This window comes from Sarcophilus harrisii, chromosome 4 (genome assembly GCF_902635505.1).
Source record: "Sarcophilus harrisii chromosome 4, mSarHar1.11, whole genome shotgun sequence".
Taxonomy (NCBI): domain Eukaryota; kingdom Metazoa; phylum Chordata; class Mammalia; order Dasyuromorphia; family Dasyuridae; genus Sarcophilus; species Sarcophilus harrisii.
This window is the reverse complement of record NC_045429.1, coordinates 388,394,099-388,412,073: the sequence shown is the minus strand read 5'-3', so window position 1 is coordinate 388,412,073 and position 17,975 is coordinate 388,394,099. Positions and strand designations below refer to the sequence as shown.

Below are 17,975 nucleotides of genomic sequence, written 5' to 3'. Positions count from 1 at the left end.
CCCATACTTAGAATGGCTTCCTCTAAGATATTTACCTATTGAAATTTTTCTAGCCCTTTAATGTCCAATTTAGGGGACACTTCCTCTGATTTCTCCAGTATAAATGATATCTCTAGGTTAAATCTCTGTTTGAACTTCTCCCAAGTTTTTAGAATATTAAAACATAGTTGTCTTTCTATTTATTGTATTTCCCTACTGGATTATGAGCTCATTGAGGGCAGAGATTATCTATTATTTCATCTCAGTGTTTTAGAGGTGGATTAGCCTAGAACATGTTTAGATATTTCCTGCCTGCTTCCTCTCCAATTATGTGGAAACTCTGAGGAGGTGATTTCTAACTATATGTGACTGTGTGATAATGAGAAATCTTCTACTTGGCTGAGGAACTGAAAAATTGATTCAGAGATTACTGAGCCAGAATTAAGTAGGTATTCAAATGGGGCAACCCACTCCTTCATTGCTCGCTTTTCTTCCTGAAGTGGGAGCTGCCAAGAAGAGTAGCTAGCCATACCCCCTTATCTGGCTATTATATATCCATGAACATATGGATCTTCATTTTTTCCCCTATTCTTAGATGAATTAGTATTCTTAGATAGGAGTGCTCATATCACTTAGTGAATTTGGGAGATTCAAAGGTACTACCAGAAGTCCCATTAGCCACCAGAATATTGGTAATTGAGGTATCCCTTGGAGCAGCAAAGGCTAAGGACAGCATCAGAATACAGAATGAAAGACCCACAGAGGATAAATAAACATGCAGTGATAAACACCTGAGTGAAGAAACAGCTTCAGGGAGTGTGATCCCTTATGGTAGAAAGAAGTATGGACTCTCAGGAGTCCAGTTGGGTTGCCTGCCTAGAAGTGAATTACCCATAGAGATACTTCAGGAAGACTCTGTGAATGGCAAAAAGGACTTGGAGGACTTCTTTTTCACATGTGTGCCTCTGTACTTAAAAGTTTGAACCAATTCTTCCCATTCTATCTCATGATTTTAAGGGAATGTTTTGTACTAACTGACCTTTTTGTATCTTCCAAGGAAATTCTTTTGAAGTAGCTAATGAACTCTGGAAGAATAATTGAGAATGGGGATATGTAGGTGGGGACTCAGGAATTACCATTATAGAAGCCAGAGTCCTCATGGTTACTCTTTAGATCTTTGAGAGAAGTAGGCACTTGTTTCATTAGGGACTCAACTTGTGAACCTGAATCCATTGAGGGACGTTATCTGAGGAATTACTATATTTGTATCTCTAGAATGTAGCATAGTATATTTTACTTATTTGTGGTTGAATAAATGTTTATTGAGTTGAATTGACTTGAATGATGGGGTTCAACTTGAGAACCTCTAAGTTTCTTTAGACTCTTAAATTCTGATATAAATGTTTGTCTTAACTTTGGGGATCTAGATGAAAGTTTTTCTATTATGCACCTTGTAACTATTCCTGGGGTCTCTTAGTACAGAAATGTATATGTAGTCCTCCTCTGAAGGTACTGTCAGAAGGTCTAGACAGAGATATACCATGAAAAAACAAACAAATATGGCTGGTTGGTTCAGCTGGATCATTGTGGGAGATTGGTCCTTTGGTGGGATCACCATAGAACGGGGATCCTTTTCTTAGGTGTGTAGGTTCAGAGACATAATTTTATTAATTCCATTAGGGATATTATGACTGAAATTTCTTCCTATCATTCAAGTTCCAGAAGACTGATTTATAAATAAAACTACAAAAATCACGTCTTATGATTAGAAGTACAATTTTCTATGGACTGAATATTCACAGCTACTATCTAGTTTCTAGGTAGATAGGAAATTGAATTCCTAATCAGAAGGTCTGATGAGCATAGAATCAGAGCAAAAGGAATTATGGAATCTTAGAGGAATATTTCATCTGAGCTATGATAGAACCTAATGAATTATGCATGCCCTATCAGAGCATTCTTGGTATAGTGGAAAGGGCACTGGAAAGGGAAGCTTTGTGACTATGAGAAATAATTCATCTGGACCCCTACTCTATTCCAATCAGTGTTATTCAGTTTGATACTCTCCATAAATCATATAGAGATAGCTAGATTCTTATAGTGGGTCTCAAACTTTAATGTAGTGTTCACTATTTGTTTATCAAGTTTAAGAGGCTCATTTGCATTTCCACAAGAATGTTAACAAAGATTATCTCAGTCTTGTTTTACTTAAATTTCACATCCAGCATGAATGGGATGCCTTGATGCTTTGGGAAATCCCCCAATTTATTTTTGTACCTTCACACTATCCTGTCTTGTCCAACAGGAGCAAGTGACCATTGTATGATCACTTAGATCACTGTGATATCTTGCACCATCTCCTCCTGTCTACTGTTCCTCTTGTATGGAGATATTCCTTGCTTCACCCAACTCATGACCCTGCTGACATGTTATTTTGCTTATTTTAGCTTATGTGCCATGTGTTAATTGATGGAATTATTCTGTATTTAATAATTATTCTAGAAAGCTTACATATCTAACTATAAAAACAGGACTCTGGAAGGAGGGGGCATCTCAGATTGTGACAAAAATCTGAGGCCCACTTCATTAGAAGGAACCACAGACCCTTTAATAAAGTAACATTGGCTCAGAACTCTGCCTCAGTTTATTTTTTATTGTGGATGGAATAATTTAACTCCCTATATGACTTAGTAGTTGTACTGTGGTACAATGTACCTGTGGTACAATGTTTGACTAAGAATCATAGTTCCTAAAGCTAGAACTAGAACAGATTTTGGAAGGCCTCTAGTCTTATCTCTTTATTTTATAGATGAGGAAACAGAACCGAGAAAGTTAAATCCAGGATCATATAATATTTTAAACATTAGAAAGAGAATTAAAACACAGGTGCTTTTTAAAAAACTGTATCATACTTCTTATATTCATCTATAGAATGGGAATGTGTAGGATGTGGAATAGATCAGTGGTCAGAAAACTATGGCTTGAGGATCTAATCTGCTCTGCTGCTTATTTTTGTATATTCTATGAGCTAAGAATAATTTTTACATTAGTTTGTGGGTTGTACAAACATAGATATTGGGTCATATGTAGTTTGCTGAATTCTGAATTAATTAGATGATGAGGTCCTTTCTAGATGTAACATTTTAGGATCCTGTGATTCTTATTTCCCTTCGTCAGAGATAGATCCATGCAGTTCATCAGAAGATAAAAAATCCCTTCTGTCATATTATGTACTTAACCTTAGTTTTGGGGATTCATCTATCTTCTGTGAGTACAAATTTTGCTCACCTTCTACCCAGGGAAAAAGGGCAGGGTTTTGGGGGGGAATGTTAGGCTAAGTAGGAAAGAACATTAAGCCAGAACTAATTATCTCTGCCCCTCTCCTGACTGCTTCAGCTGTGTAATTGTTAGTTCAGTTGGAGTCTGGGATCAGGTGTGATTCTGATCACCTTGAAAAGGGGGAGATAAACTGGAAGGAAATCAGTCAGAACTAGGGAGATATGGGTATTCATGTGGGAGGAGCACAGCTGGTGATTCAGAGCATTATCATCATTTTCATAATTAAATACATGTGTATATGCAAATGATCCTGTGGTGGGGCACTGTACAAAGCAATATAAATAGATGTGGTTCTGAGATAGGTAACACCAGCTCAGATTTATAGGGGCTTGGATAGAAATAAGCACTAATTAGAAGAGGTAAATGCATTTAGTGAAACGAAGGAATCTCAAGGGATCTATATTTGAGAGGGGACTTGCCGGTTTTCTTCTAGAGTAGGGGCTGCCCATTTTCTGGAGGTGCCAAAAAAGGAATTTTTGTTTTGGTATGGATTGAATATGATGTTTATTTTCAGTTCTGAGATTCTCTTGGAAGGGGAATGGGATTTTAGAAATTCATATAAATCATTAAAAACAAAAAATTTATTTAAGTGTCAAGGATAAAGAGGGAAGGGAATAATACTCATATTCACTTATAAGACCCCAAGTGGGATCACAAATTATAATTTAAGAAGCTGGGAGATAACTGGATGTTTCTGCATAATTCAGTCAATAGCCCTGAGAAGTAATCAGAGTATGAATTTTTATAAGAAAGAGCATTGGAGAAGGATTTAGGAGGTCCAGTTTTTGTCTGGCTTGGTTCCTAACTCTACATAATATTGGCCAAGGCACGTCACCCCTCTGGTCCTCTTTCCTTATCTATAAAATGATTACGTTGTACTAGATGACGTCTAATTTCTTTTCTACCTGTAACATTCCATGACTGTAGTTCTGTGGGACACCCACAGAATAGGATTAAGAAATTTTTCTTCTTGTTGTTTCTTGAATTTTTCTGTTGAGTGGAATAAACACAGTTTAATTCTGGAGCACTTGTAAAGTGGACAGAAGGCTTTTAAGCCCACCTCTCAAAGTTATTCCTAAATGCAAAGATATCTTATTCCAGGTTATAGTTCTTCCCTGACTTTCTTAGGAAAGGGTAGGATGAAGACTGAGTGTCTAAAAGAATGTTAGGCCCTTTCATATCAATAGATAGAGGTGTCATGACATGGATAGCATAATGCTAAAACTAGCTTCTAAATATGAACCAACTAGAAGGAATGCAAAAGAGGAAAGCCAAGAAAAGAGAACAGATCAAATTGACCTTGAGAATAGGGAAAAGGCTCACCTTATACACTTAATTGGTTTTTTCCTTAAAGAGTTATTTATATTTTTTTACATTTACAATCATATTAAACATATTTCCACATTACTCATGTTGTGAAAGAAGAATCAGAACAAAAGGGAAAACAAGACAAAAAAACAACAAAGTGAAACTCGTTTTGATCTGTATTCAGACTCTGTAGTTCTTTCTCTGAATGTGAATAGCATTTTTATCATGTCTTTTGAAATTGTCTTAGAATATGTATTGCTGAGAAGAGATAAGTCTATCAAAATTGATCATTGCACAACATTGCTATAGTGTTCTTTCTGGTTCTGCTCACTTCACTCAGCATCAGTTTATCGAAATGTTTCTAGGTTTTTCTGAAATCTGGCTGTTCATCATTTCTTTTAGAAGAATAGTATTCCATTGCATTCTTATATCACAATGTCAGTCAGATATTCCTTAATTGATTGACATTCCCTCAGTTTCCAATTTTTTTCCACCATAAAAAGAGTTGCTATAAACATTTTTGCACATGTGAGTTATTTTCCCTTTTTCATGGCTTTTTTGGGATACAAATACAATACAAAAGTATTGCTGGACCAAAGGGTATGCGCATAGTTCCAGATTGCTCTCCAGAATGGTTGTATCAATTCACAACTTCACCAACAATGTATCAAGGTTCCAATTTTCCCATATCTTCTCCAACATTTATGATTTTCCTTTTCTGTCATATATGCCAATCTGATAGGTGTGAGGTGGCACCTCAGAGTTGTTTTAATTTGCATTGCTCTAAATCATTTATGATTTAGAGCATTTTTTCCAATGATTACAGATAACTTTTAATTTCTTCATCTGAAAATTGCCTTAAACAGTTCATTTTGATAAAAGAGCATATACTTTGTGTGGCATCCTACTCAAATACTTAACAAAGCAAAGCAAAGAACAAAATTTGATTCCATGATAAACTTTCCTGATTATACCAGGTAGAGCAAGGTGAAATCATAGGCTGCGAGATGATGCAGTGGATAGACAATAGGACCTGGAGTTAGGAAGATCTGAGTTCAAAATTAGCCTCAGATACTTCCTAGCTTTATGATCCTGGGAAAATTATTTAATTTCTGCTTAGATAAAAAGTTTATCTATTCCAATTAATACATTGTCTGGCACAGAGCAGGTGCTATATAAATGCTAGTAATTATACCTTATTTGTAACATCCTTAGAATATTTACCACATGTTGCCATTTGCTGAGAGATTTTTGTGTTTAGCTATTCTCCTCTTTAATTGTAAAGTCTTATGGACAGGGACAGACTCTGAGAAATCATTTTCCTTTGTAGAGAGGTACCTGGCATAGTAGACAGAGGACTGGCTTTGGAGGCAGAAGGAATTTCATTCAAATTCTGCTTATGGCACAAATATTATGGTCTGGTTATGAGAAAGTTATTTAACTTCTTGAGTATACCTGCAAGAATATATATTCTTGAATAGATGACTAAGACAAAGTCACAGAGGAGTTGTTAGTCTGCTTCAATGGAAAATTTCACACCTGAAGTTCCCACATTTGTAAAGAGATCTTCCAAATGGAAAAAAATTCCCCATAGCATCCGGCACCTAATAGATGCTCAATACATAATTGCTGAGTGAATGAATGTATACTAGCTTTTGGGGATGCTCTTTTATTTTATGAAATCTTACAATGGACTCTTTGTCTCTTTTGTGGAGACTTGTAACATAAGAGACAGAGGACTGGAGATCTCCTAAGTAGGAAGGAAAGAAAGCAATCTGAAAAAAAAAGCCATTATTAAGTACTTATTATGGGATGTGGGTGATGTTACAAATGATGTGGCACCAGGTGATGTGCTTTAGGAGAAGTATCAAATGTTGAGGTTCAGTCATGTGAAGAATTCACAATGGCCATTCTCTTTGGCAAAAAGTAGGTTTATTTAGAAGAAGAAGTTACAGACAAAAGAAGAGATACAATAGACACTAGAAATGGAAAATATGAAATGAAGTAGGAGAGCATATAAAAGTAGTTCCTTAATGGAACTCCCAATTATTTGGTAGAAAGGGAACACACCCCAGGAGGTTGGGACATCCCCTTAAATCCTGAAAGGGATTTAGCACCCCAAAGAGTTAGCTATAAAGAGAAGTGGGGTTGAGAAGCAGAGTGGGGTTAGAAGGGAGGGGCAAGGAGAAAGACACCAGGAGACAGATGTGGTGGAGAACTGATCCACAGGGATTCAGCTGCAATAGCACGGGCCACAAGTAGATTTATAGGGAAAATTTAACCTCAGGGACATGACAGGGATTTCTAACTGGACATACATAGCTGGGCTGTCCATGACCTCCACAGAAGTTGGGACTATACAGTTAAACTGATCTCTATCAGAGCCTTCTTCCTGCCTGATCCAGGGAACAATTCCATCGATGCTCCAATTTCTTTCTGCCAACACTACTCACCATTTGCATCATCACTATGTGCCAGGAGCTGACTCTGTGAGCACTGGGATAAAACTGAAGCAAAGAGAAAGTCCCTCCCCTCAAAGAGTTCACTTTCTATTTGGGGAAAGAAAACACACAAAAGGGTCCTAAAAAGAAATGCAGTGGAGAGGGATGGAGTGATAAAGGGACTTAATTTATATTTATAATATGAACTGCAAAAGCCAAGAATAGGGATGGGAGGCAAATAAGGGCCAGCCTGGACCTCGCCATAAAATGGAGGCTCCAGGAATAAGGCATCAATAGGAGAAGTGGACAGGCCTTAGAGAGGGGGGTCCCATGTTAAGAAAGTTGTAAGCACTTAGAGAAGTTCTAGGATGAGAGAACATTGTTTGGAAGTCTGGGAGCCAGAAGTAGGATGGGAAGGGGGTCAGGGCCTGTCTCTAATACACCAGCTCTATGACTCTTGGCAAGTGATTTAATTTTTCAGTATCTTAAGTGATGCAAATCAATAGGCTGTGGAGAAGGGACTCATCTGCATTGGTAGGGGATGTTTTTAATTGGGAGCTCCCTGCACAAGTGAAATCTCAAGTCTGCTTAGACTTAGACTTTTAAAAAGATTATAAGGGACTCTGTGGTTGGCTGGGAGAGCTGAAAGTAGTAGTGGCCAGTCAAGAAAGCTCCAAACTTCTCTGAATAATGTTCTTCCCTCTCACCAGCAAAGACATTTGCATTAGGATCACAGACCCTTTCTGCTATTTTATCATTACTAGTGTTATGCCTCAGTTCTCTTTAACTGTTCTGACTTGGTTTCCCCGAACTAGTTTCCTTTGTCTCAGTTTCCTTAACTGTTCTGTTAAATCCCCTTAGTCGTAAAAACCCACTCTAGTCCATTAAGACTGGGGACCATTTACTCTAAGGTTATAAATTGCTAGCAAGATAAACAAGAGAGCAGAACTCCTGACCCTCCGCTGTCCTCAAGAATTTACAATATCTCTCTAAAATATTCCAAGATACCTCACTGACATCTTTATCTCTGGGTATTCAGACATCCTGTCTCTGGGCTTTTAGGAGTTATGGTCTCCCCCCAACCTGACAGAAGCCTTCCCGCTTTTTTTTTGGGGGGGGGGTCTTTGTCTCTAGGGTTATTTAAAGGAAGAGGCCGCTCTTATTCGGGGCTGCTTCATTCTTTGAGATGACAGCCCTGGGACCAACATGGATTCCTTGGTCCCAGTATATCTTTATCTCTATCTGACTGGATAATTTGAGACGAGAGTCCTGTCTAGTCAATTATACTCTCCAATTAATAAACTATTGAAAACTCTCTAATCTCTCTCCTGCCTCAGTTTCTCCGGCATTACACTAGGCATTTAGTGGCCTACTACAGCTGAATGGAAGTATGCTCCAGGTAAATTATTTAACATCTGTAGGAATCAAGGTCCTCTGCCATCAAAGAACTGCTTTTCCTTCATATCCCTGCTCTCAATATTAGGCTGTGCTGGGACTGAGATTGGAGGGCCATCAGAGATTGAAGCTTCTATTTTTCTTGACCAGAAACAGGGCTGGATATTGCTCAATATGGCATAGTCTAAGCTTATGGAAAGAGAGTTCACTAAGTCAGGAACTTGGGATCTGGCCTTATTCCACCACTTAGTCCATCCATAATGTGACCCGGCAACTTATTATTTTTTTTTAACGTATTTTATTTTTCCAAATACATGCAAAGATAGTTTCCAACATTCACTACTGCAAAACCTTATGTTCCAAAGTATTCTCCCTCTTCCCTCCTCTCCAAGATAGTAAGCAATCTGCTATTGGTTAAATATGTGCAATTCTTCTAAACATATTTTCATATTTGTCATGCTGCACAAGAAAAAATCAGATCAAAAGAGAAAAAACACAAGAAAGAAAAAGCAAGCAAACAACAACAAACAAAAAAGTGAAAATACTATGATTCGATCCACATTCAGTCTCCCTAGTTCTTTCTTTGGATACAGAGTCTATTGGAGTTGTGGGGGCAACTTATTTTAACCTTTTGTATCTCAGTACTTGAATTTATAAAATAAAGGGCTGGTCCCTTTTGGCTCTCTATGAACTTAACATTGAGGGAATGTGATCAAACAGTTAATGAATCAATAAAAATTTATGGAGAGTCTGCTGTGTGCAAGGCAGCACTGATTTTGTGCTATAAGGGATACCCGAAATTCTAAGACATCCCTTTGCCTCTCCAGACTGATTTCCCAGTAACAAAACCTGAATGGTCAGATCAGACTGGAATTTCCCTCACTGAACAAGAATGACAGGGCCGGACAATCTCCTTAAAGCAGAGCAGGATAATTTCCTTATTAGGAGACTAGAGTTTCCAATAATGAGAGCTCAGATTTCTACGGTGCTTTACACTTTACAAAGTGCTTTTCTTACATCCTTGAGAAGTAGTGTAAGTAATATTAAATCCATTTCACAGATGAGAAAATTCACAGAAAATTCAACTTATTTGTCCAAGGTCACAAATTGGTGGATTCACGAGTGAAATTCTGAAATCAGTAGTTTTTCTAGGATACCACACTTCTCTACAAGTCATTCTTTCCCTTTCCTTGTCCCCTGGAAAAGTGTTGCTTGACTCTTGGTGGAAGTTTCCTGGTGGAGACTTCTATGCCCCTCCATACATTACCAAATGCTTTTTTATGGCTTTTTTTTTTTTTTTTGTCCTCCTAACAATCTTGTAAGGTAGTTGGTATAAGTCTTATTATCCCTAAGATTTGAACAGTGGCTGTTCCCATTGTACCCAAGAACACCCATCTTGTCTCAAGAAATGCAAACCAAAAGAACTATCTCAAGATCTAAGAATGATTGTGTTGTGGGCCAGCCCCTTTCAAGTATATAAGTAGCTCTAGCCCAAATAAGCATCCTTCTTAGGGAGGGAAGGCTTTCATTTGCAAACATTATTTTCTTCCCTCTGAAATAAATTAAACTTCGATTTGTGCCCTAACTCTACTGTCTCTAGCCTGTTCTGTTTGTTTGCCCCAGCCACCCACAGCTTAAAGAGTGGTTCGTGTCCAGTTGACAATATAAAGATGGATATAAAACAGGTCCCATTCTCAAGGAGTTCACAGTCTAATAAGGTATCAGGGAAAATTTACTTCATTGAAAGAAGCACAAGCCTTGAAGAGAGGGAGATGATTTATTAGAGAGATTTGGAAATGGGTTAGTCCTCTATAAGGCAGTTAGAAGGACAGGACAAAATAGGGCAAGGACAAGAATGCAGGCATGAAATAGTGCCAATGGCAGAGATCAAATCTGAACCCATGACCTCTGATTCTGAGACCAATAAATATTCTTTCCACCAAATATACTATGATGCCCTTGGGCAAATAGCCGAGAACTCCATCGAGAATAGCCTGACTGCTGCAGGTGGGGAGAGGGAGAAGAGCATAATTCAAAGTTTGGAGAATAAAGTCTGGGACTATCTAGTGATTTCCTAAGTACAGGGAAATCCAAAGTGAGGTAACTCCTCTCTACCAATTTAGATCAGCATCTTTTCTACAGTTTACATAGCCTCTGACATTTGCCCAGAGCAGAGGTATATCAAGTTTGCCACCCTTGGGCTGCAAACTACCAGCAAAATTCCAGAATGAGCAGTCTGATCAGGATTAAAATGTAATTTGGAAATGTTGGACAAAATAAATAAAATTACAATACTGTATAAATAATATTAACTTGTAGTTTTCTAAGTCAATATGTGACCTGGGATCTTTTTGAGTATAATAATGGGGTAGGGTGAGAGTAGGGCAATTAAATGACTTATCCAAGTCACACAGAATTAAAGTGTCAAAGGTGAGACTTTCTGGCTTTCTATCTATTATACTATGCTGCTTCTCTTAAATCATAACTTATATTTATATAACATTTTAAGAATGCAAAGTACTTTCCTTAAACCTTTATAGGTTTAGTTGAATATTATTTCTGTTATGAAAAGACATTTTCTTTGATGTCAAATTACTTGCCCATAGTTACACAACTACTAAGTAACACATCCATAAATTCAACCCAAATCTCTCAAAACTCCAGGGTTTTTAGTTTTTCTCAGTATACCCTGAAACTATTTTGGGTTAGGCTGACCGTGTTTGAAGTAAATGATAAAGAATCAAGATGTGGAGAAGCATGGCATCTTTTGGGAGCTGAATTTTAAGACCAGTCTGGAAATTATCCCGGGACTGAGGGTTAGCAAAACACTAAGGAACCCAGCAGGCTAAGGAGACAGCAAAATAAAGAGACAGAGAAGTATAATGCTTAGGGCATTGGATTTAGACTCAGGAGGCACGGATTTAGCGTCCTGCCTCAGACACTAGCTGTGTGACCCCCGAGCAAGTTCTCTGGGTCTGTTTCTGCATCTATATAATATGAAAGGACAGAAAAGAATAAGTATTTACTGTGCTAAAATATCTCATTTGATCTTCACAATAAAGCACTTTCAGATAGATGCTCTTATTATCTTCATTTTACATAAGAGGCAATCAGCTGAGAGAGATTTTGTGACTTGCCCAGTCACACTACTAGTAAGAGACTGAGGTCCTATTTTGACACCAGTCTTCTTGATTCCAGGCCCAGTTATTTAGCGCTTACTGTGTGCCAGGCGCTGTGTGAGATACTTATTCTCTCATTCGACCCTCACACAAACCTTACGAGGTAGATGCTATTAGCCCCCTCTTTGCAGATGAGGAAACTGAAGCAAGCTGAGGTTAAATGTCTTGTCCAGGGTCTCGCGTTTGAGGTGAATTTTGAACTCGGGTCTTCTCGACTCCAGGCCCATCGCTACATCCATTGGGCCACCAGCTGCTTCCTGCAGGTCGAGGTCGGACTTGACATGAGGTTCCTTCTTCCTCTATAGCTACGATTCTACTCTTACTTTATACTAAACTCGCCCCCAGGACGCCTTAGGGCAGGTCCAAAGCAGGGAGTGCAGTGGAAAGCTCAATAGTCAAATCAGTCAACAAATACTTACTAAAGCGCCTACTACGTATCAGGCATTGTACAAAGCTCTGGGTTTAGGGATCCCCCTGAATTTCTTTCCACATGCCAATCTAAATGAGGCTACCCCCTGTGCCAATGACCTAGTCCAAGGCAGCGTGAGCCACGTACAATCGTAGTCTTTCCTCCCTTCCCTCCTCCCCACCGACTGAAGATCCGCGTAATTAGAGTCCCCGCCCAGCTCGACTCATTCTTCGCTGCTAAACCCACCTCCCCTCGGCCGTGTTGCCACCACGGCCGCCGCCCGCCGCACACCAACGTGCTGGGGCTCCCGGCAACGTCTAGTTTCGAACTGGCTGAGCGTGCAACTGCTGCAGCGGCGGCAGCGGCGCCTCACCTCTGGCTGCTCAAGTGGCTCCAGTCTCTCCCCGCCCAACGCAACCGAAGGAGCGTGCGGCGGAGGTGCGAGGTGGGGCGCAGGGAAGGAGGGATCCCGGGACATCCCTCCCCTTCTCTCCCGGGAATCACAGCGGCGGGAGCAGCAGCAGCAGGTGGAACTGGACTTGTTTGGTGCTCCAGTACGGCCGCAGGGGACTGCGGTCTGATGAGCCGAGCTTTGGTGGGTCGGAGCTGGCTTATTTTCGCTTCCATCTCCAGCCTTCCGGGGATGCCACGGGCATTCTAGAGGAGACTTTCCGGGGCTGCGGCGCCTCCAGAGTGCACGGCATCCACGAGGAGGGAGCCGCGGCGTGAGGGCTGAGCTCCAGGAAGACACGATTTGTTTTCGTTTCTCCTTTCCACAACCCAGAAGACCTCCCGTCCCGGGGAAGAACCTGTGGCCGGAGCTGAGATAGTGGGTCCCTTAACGCAGTGGAGCCGGGTTGTGCCGGGCACTGCGCCGCCGTTTCTCGCGTGCGCCTGGGAAGTGCCAAAGCTGTCCAGAGTCCCGGGGCGCACCTGGATTAAGGCAGGGTGAACACGGGCTTCCTCTGGGATTACATTTCCCTTGTTTTCCTGGGGGTTTCTCTGCTTTTTAGTCCGTGAAGTTTATTTCTCGTACTATTATCCCCTCTCCCCGGACTCTAATTGACTGCTCACAGGAGTGAACCTGCGCTTGTATCCCTGCCATTCCAGGTTCTCCTAGGATTTGAGGAAGGTCCCTTCCGGGGCTCTTATATTCGGACCTCCTTTCTTTGCCTTAGATTTTTGGGTTTGGAGTCTATTCGTTAGAGCCTGGGGGAGCTCCTGTATCCTAGCCCCTTCCCCCAGTCCCCATTCTTTCCCCAAGTGAGGTGCCTCCTTGTTCTAATTAGCCTTGTGGGAGAGTGAAGGTTTGGCTATCTTACCGTTTTGGGGCAGATTTTGAGGGAGAGGGACTTGGATCTCCTGTGGGCTTTCTGTGTGCTTGCAAAAAGGGGGGCACCTCTACCAGGTGATCTCTTCGCCATGGCCTTCACTTTCGCTGCTTTTTGCTACATGCTGTCTCTGGTCCTGTGCGCCGCGCTCATCTTCTTCGCCATCTGGCACGTGAGTACCCGCTAGCAGTTTCTAACTCTTCTCATGGGCCAGGACTCATTCCTCACATCCCTCCCTTTACCGTCCCCACTCCCCTGTAATAATGTCCTATAGGATCTTTTTTTGCAAACGTTGAATGGCGAGTGGTGCTCTGGGGTTAGTCACTCCACTGCCTCTCGCTACTGACGCCTTCGTAGCAATCAATAACCAGTCTTGAGAGTTGGCAGGTATGGGAGTTGACGCCACCTGAGACAGTGGCTTAGCTGCGGAAGGCAGGGGAGTGCTTCTGCTCGCCTTGCCAAGGCCCTAGAGCTTCCTGGGAGCATCGTCCACCCAAACTTTCCTGGGTTGGTCTGTGGGGTTGGTCATGCCTCCTGGGGATGCTCGCAGGAAATGCTACTGCCCACCTATCCAGCCCCCCCCCCCCACCTCCGTGTGATATATGTGTGTGTGTGTGTGTGTGTGTGTGTGTGTGTGTGTGTGTTTTGGGCAGAAGGAGAAACGCCACCGTCGGGCCCGGCAATTAGTCAAGTAACTATAACAACTAAACATTTAAAATGTCAGCATCTGTGGTGGGTTGCTTTTAGACATAATTGGAGACAAAGTGAAAAGCGGTGAAGGGAGCGGTTGGCAGGAGGAAGCAGGGAGGTGAAGAGAGAGGGGGAAAGACAAACCAGAAGAGGAGAAAGGAAGATCGATTCACTGCTATGAGGGAGAGGATTGAAAAAGTGGGAGTTACAAAAACGATGGGGAGGGGAGAGGGGGAAGGGGAGGAGAGAAAGGGAGAAATGGTAGGATATAGAGAAAAGAGAGACAAAAGGGAATCCGGGAAGAGGTGAAAGAAAGGGGCCAGAGAAAGGCAGAAGGGGAGGAGAGATTATTTCCTTCCTGTTGGGAGGAACCTTTTGATTGCCAGAGCTTAAAATCGTTCCCCGATTGCATATGGGGTCGAAACCATTCCCCAGTCCGGGACTCGCCGACTGCTAATCCATGAAAGCCTTTAGCATCTCTTTCTCTTCCTCGCAGAGGTGAGCTGAGGAATCCAGTTCAGCTCATATTTCCCTGCCTCTCCTCCCAGGGTTTCCTCCCTTCCTGGATGGCTCCAGAAGGGAGTCCCGGGAACTGGTCAGACAGCTCTGGATATGACTAAATCGGCCATTTGATGGTGTAAATGTGGGGGATAGGGAAGGAAAGGAGATAGGGGGTGAAAATGAACAAGCATTGGGAAGAAAGAGCTTCTTCCCATAGAAAGAGTGCTCTCTTCATATGTGACTACAGGTTTCAATGAATAAGCTCCAGGCTCAGCCAGAGAAAGGAGATAGAATGGAAACCCTGACCTTGAGCTGTAATCCTGTTCTCTTTGCTCCAAGGGCCCTGCCAATAACTGAAACTCCCTGGGAATTATTTCCTTATCAGCAAAATAGAACGAAAAGTGTTTGCATTTTTGTGACAGGGAAGGGCTAATACCCAGAGGTTTGTATGCATCAGTCAGTATAAGTGAGAACAGTAATGTATACATGAAGGAAAATGAGCCATCCTGGTCCCAGGGAGGGTAGATGTTGGGAACTTTTCACCATTTTCTTGTACTCCTAAGATGTGTCAGAAAAGTGGTTGGAATTTCCCAATAGAGGACCCCAAAGAACAGAACCAGGAACACTGGGGGGAAGTTGCCAAAGAGGCATTATTAGTTTATAAAAGAAATGACCAAAGATCAGAATTAATGGTATAATGGAATGGACTACCTTGGAAGGTAATGAGTTTGCCATTACTAAAGGTGTTCAAACGGATTGGGCTACTACTTGTCCAACTTGTAGAGAATATTCTTATCAAAGGGCTGAATTACATGACCTCCAAGGTCCCTTTTAGCTGTTATTCTCTGGCTTGTCTTCCCAAGGGAATAAACCCTGGGGAAACAAATTTACTGTGTGGCATACTTGTGATATGTTTTACTGCAAGCAGACAGTGGGAGATGGAGGCACAAGGAAAATTGCAGGGTGGGTGAGATGCTGGGTGTTTTGTATAAGTGGTTTCTAGAGTGAGAGAGAGAGAGCTAGAGCTTCTCTTAAAATAGAACTAAAGATCACAGAGTTCAGCTACAGCAGCTTCTACTAGGGGACTGTGAACAGGAAGGGTACGAAAAGAGTTGCTCTTGTCAGAAGAAGGATATGAAGCATTGAGGTGGGTTGGAGCAATCTGGAAAAAGCAATTTACATATGACAGATATCTGGGGATTAGTAAAGCAAGTTGCTGAGAGGGAGGCAAAGAAAGGTTTCAGGACCAGGAACACCTGAACTGTCAGAGAACTCTGATGGGCAAAGAATCATAGTTTTATGAGTTAGTACGTTGGAGGCCATTTAGTCATTTTATTTTACAGATAAGGAAATTGAGGCCAGGAAAATTAAGTAGTCTGATCCAAGTCACACAAGTGGTTACTATCAAGGGGAGACAATAAACTCCTGGTCTTCTATTTTCTTTCTGTTGCACTACCTTAGATGAGAGTTGGAAGGTAAAGATGTCTTTTGATGGGCATAGAATTGTAGATCTAGAGTTAAAAGGTATCTCTCAGAAGCCATTTATCCTAACTCCTTTCTTTTACAGAGGGGGAAAGGAGGGTTAAGGAGTTTAAGTAAGTTGTCCAGGGTCATAGGTAGCAAACATTTATAACAGAAACATTTATTAAATACTTATTCCAGAGTGCCAGGGATACAGAAGAAAGACAAAAATCAGTCTCTTTTCTCAAGGAATTAACAAGTTCAGAAAAGGGAGACATTTTGCAAACCACTAAAAACTGTTACAAGAGATGTAAATACAACATAAGCAGAAGGAAGGATAGAAGATATTTTGAAGTTAAAAGGATGTCCTGGCTACCCTTAAAACCAAGTTATCCCATTTATAGATGGTGAGATGAGAATTTCAAAAGGCTGTTCTACAGACATTCTCTGCCCTTCCATTTATTACTTTCCATTTTGCTGTTTTGATCCTTACCTCAAAGAAGCCTGGGAAAAGATTATGATAATTACTTTGAAAATTAGGAAACTGAGGCTCACAGAGATTAGTTGAGGTCTTCTGACTTCAAATCCAATTTTTTTTTGACTTACTATTTGCAATAGAACTTATGGAAACCAGTGAAACTTCTTCCAAGTGAATGTAGATTCTTATTTTGGGGGATAAAAGATATAGACATTTAGGATCATAATAGAAAATAATTTTGCTGATTTTTTTCACTCAACTAAAAAGGAGGTTGCTAGATAAATGCAAAAGTTCTTTGTTGATAATGATTTTCAAAGAAACTGTTCCCTTATGAATTATTGAAGTTATTTGCATGAAAACATTAAATACTCTTATTTCAGGGGAAAAAAAGCTATTTCTAGGTTCCCTTTCCCTCATGTCCAGAAGGGGGCAGGTGCTGAAGAAAACACTTTCAAATCTTTCAGTTTGCTGAACTTTCTATCTGAAGCAAAATAGACAACCAGAAAGATTCTTTTTCACCCTCTCAGTAGGAAGATAATAAATAATTCAAAAACAGGTTAATTAAGTGGGTGGTTTGTGCAGTTAGTAGAGTAATAGAAGATTAAGTATCACATTGAAATAAAAAGGCAGGCTTTTTAGTATTCCCATTGGGTTTGCCTCTTCATGGATAAGAGGGTCATAATTTAGACTACCTTCCTCAGGAATTACTGAGCACAATAGGATTTCTAAGTCTGTGACAAGTAGAAATTTAAATCCCAGAGAGAATGGAAAGATTTGCATTTCTAACTGCCATTTCTAGAGAAGAAAATTAAGTTATCATTTTAATATTTATATTACATGGATACTCCCAACCAATGCCTTTTTTTTTTGTTCCCCAAACCACCTTTTTGGTTACTTAAAGACATTTGAAACACACTGAATACATTGCTAAAGTGTTTTTTTTTAAAAATAAATTGCTAAATTGTTTATAAAATTGTTTTAAAAAACCCTTCATTTTCTGAGCTGCATATGTCAATATTGGTTCTATGTTAGCACAATTTTTTTTTTTTTTTTTACCATCAGAAGAGCACTGTATTTGTCCTATGAATTGCATAGAAAAGAGAGAAATGGAAGAGACCTCACAAGTGTTGAAGTTCAACTGTCACAAAGTAGTGAATCCTTCCTCTTAAATGTGTTGGAACTTCTTAATTCATTAATAATTATTAGATAACAAGAGCTAACATTTATACAATGATTTAAGTTTTGCAAAGCATTGTATATATGTTATCTCATTTGATCCTCATATTTTCATCACCATTTTGAAAACTAATGGAAAGAAATTAAGCTATCTACTCATGATCACCCAATTAAGTCACTGTTGGGGGCAAATTTTGAACTCGGTTTTAGCCTGGCTTCCACTGTACCACTGACTTATTTAAATATTGGGCTTTAAATAAAGTATTAAGTCTTGTCATACCTAATTTA

At 40.4% G+C, this 17,975-nt stretch overlaps 1 protein-coding gene across 1 annotated transcript in view; it reads left to right on the top strand.

Moving 5' to 3' along the window:
- Positions 1-12,305: 12,305 nt before the first annotated feature.
- Positions 12,306-17,975, top strand: part of CNIH3 (cornichon family AMPA receptor auxiliary protein 3) — a 161,837-nt gene continuing 156,167 nt past the window's right edge. The window contains exon 1 of the mRNA XM_031967052.1: positions 12,306-13,553. Within this exon, the coding sequence (XP_031822912.1) occupies positions 13,473-13,553 (81 nt within the window). The 5' untranslated portion in view covers positions 12,306-13,472. The remainder of the gene's footprint in view (positions 13,554-17,975) is intronic.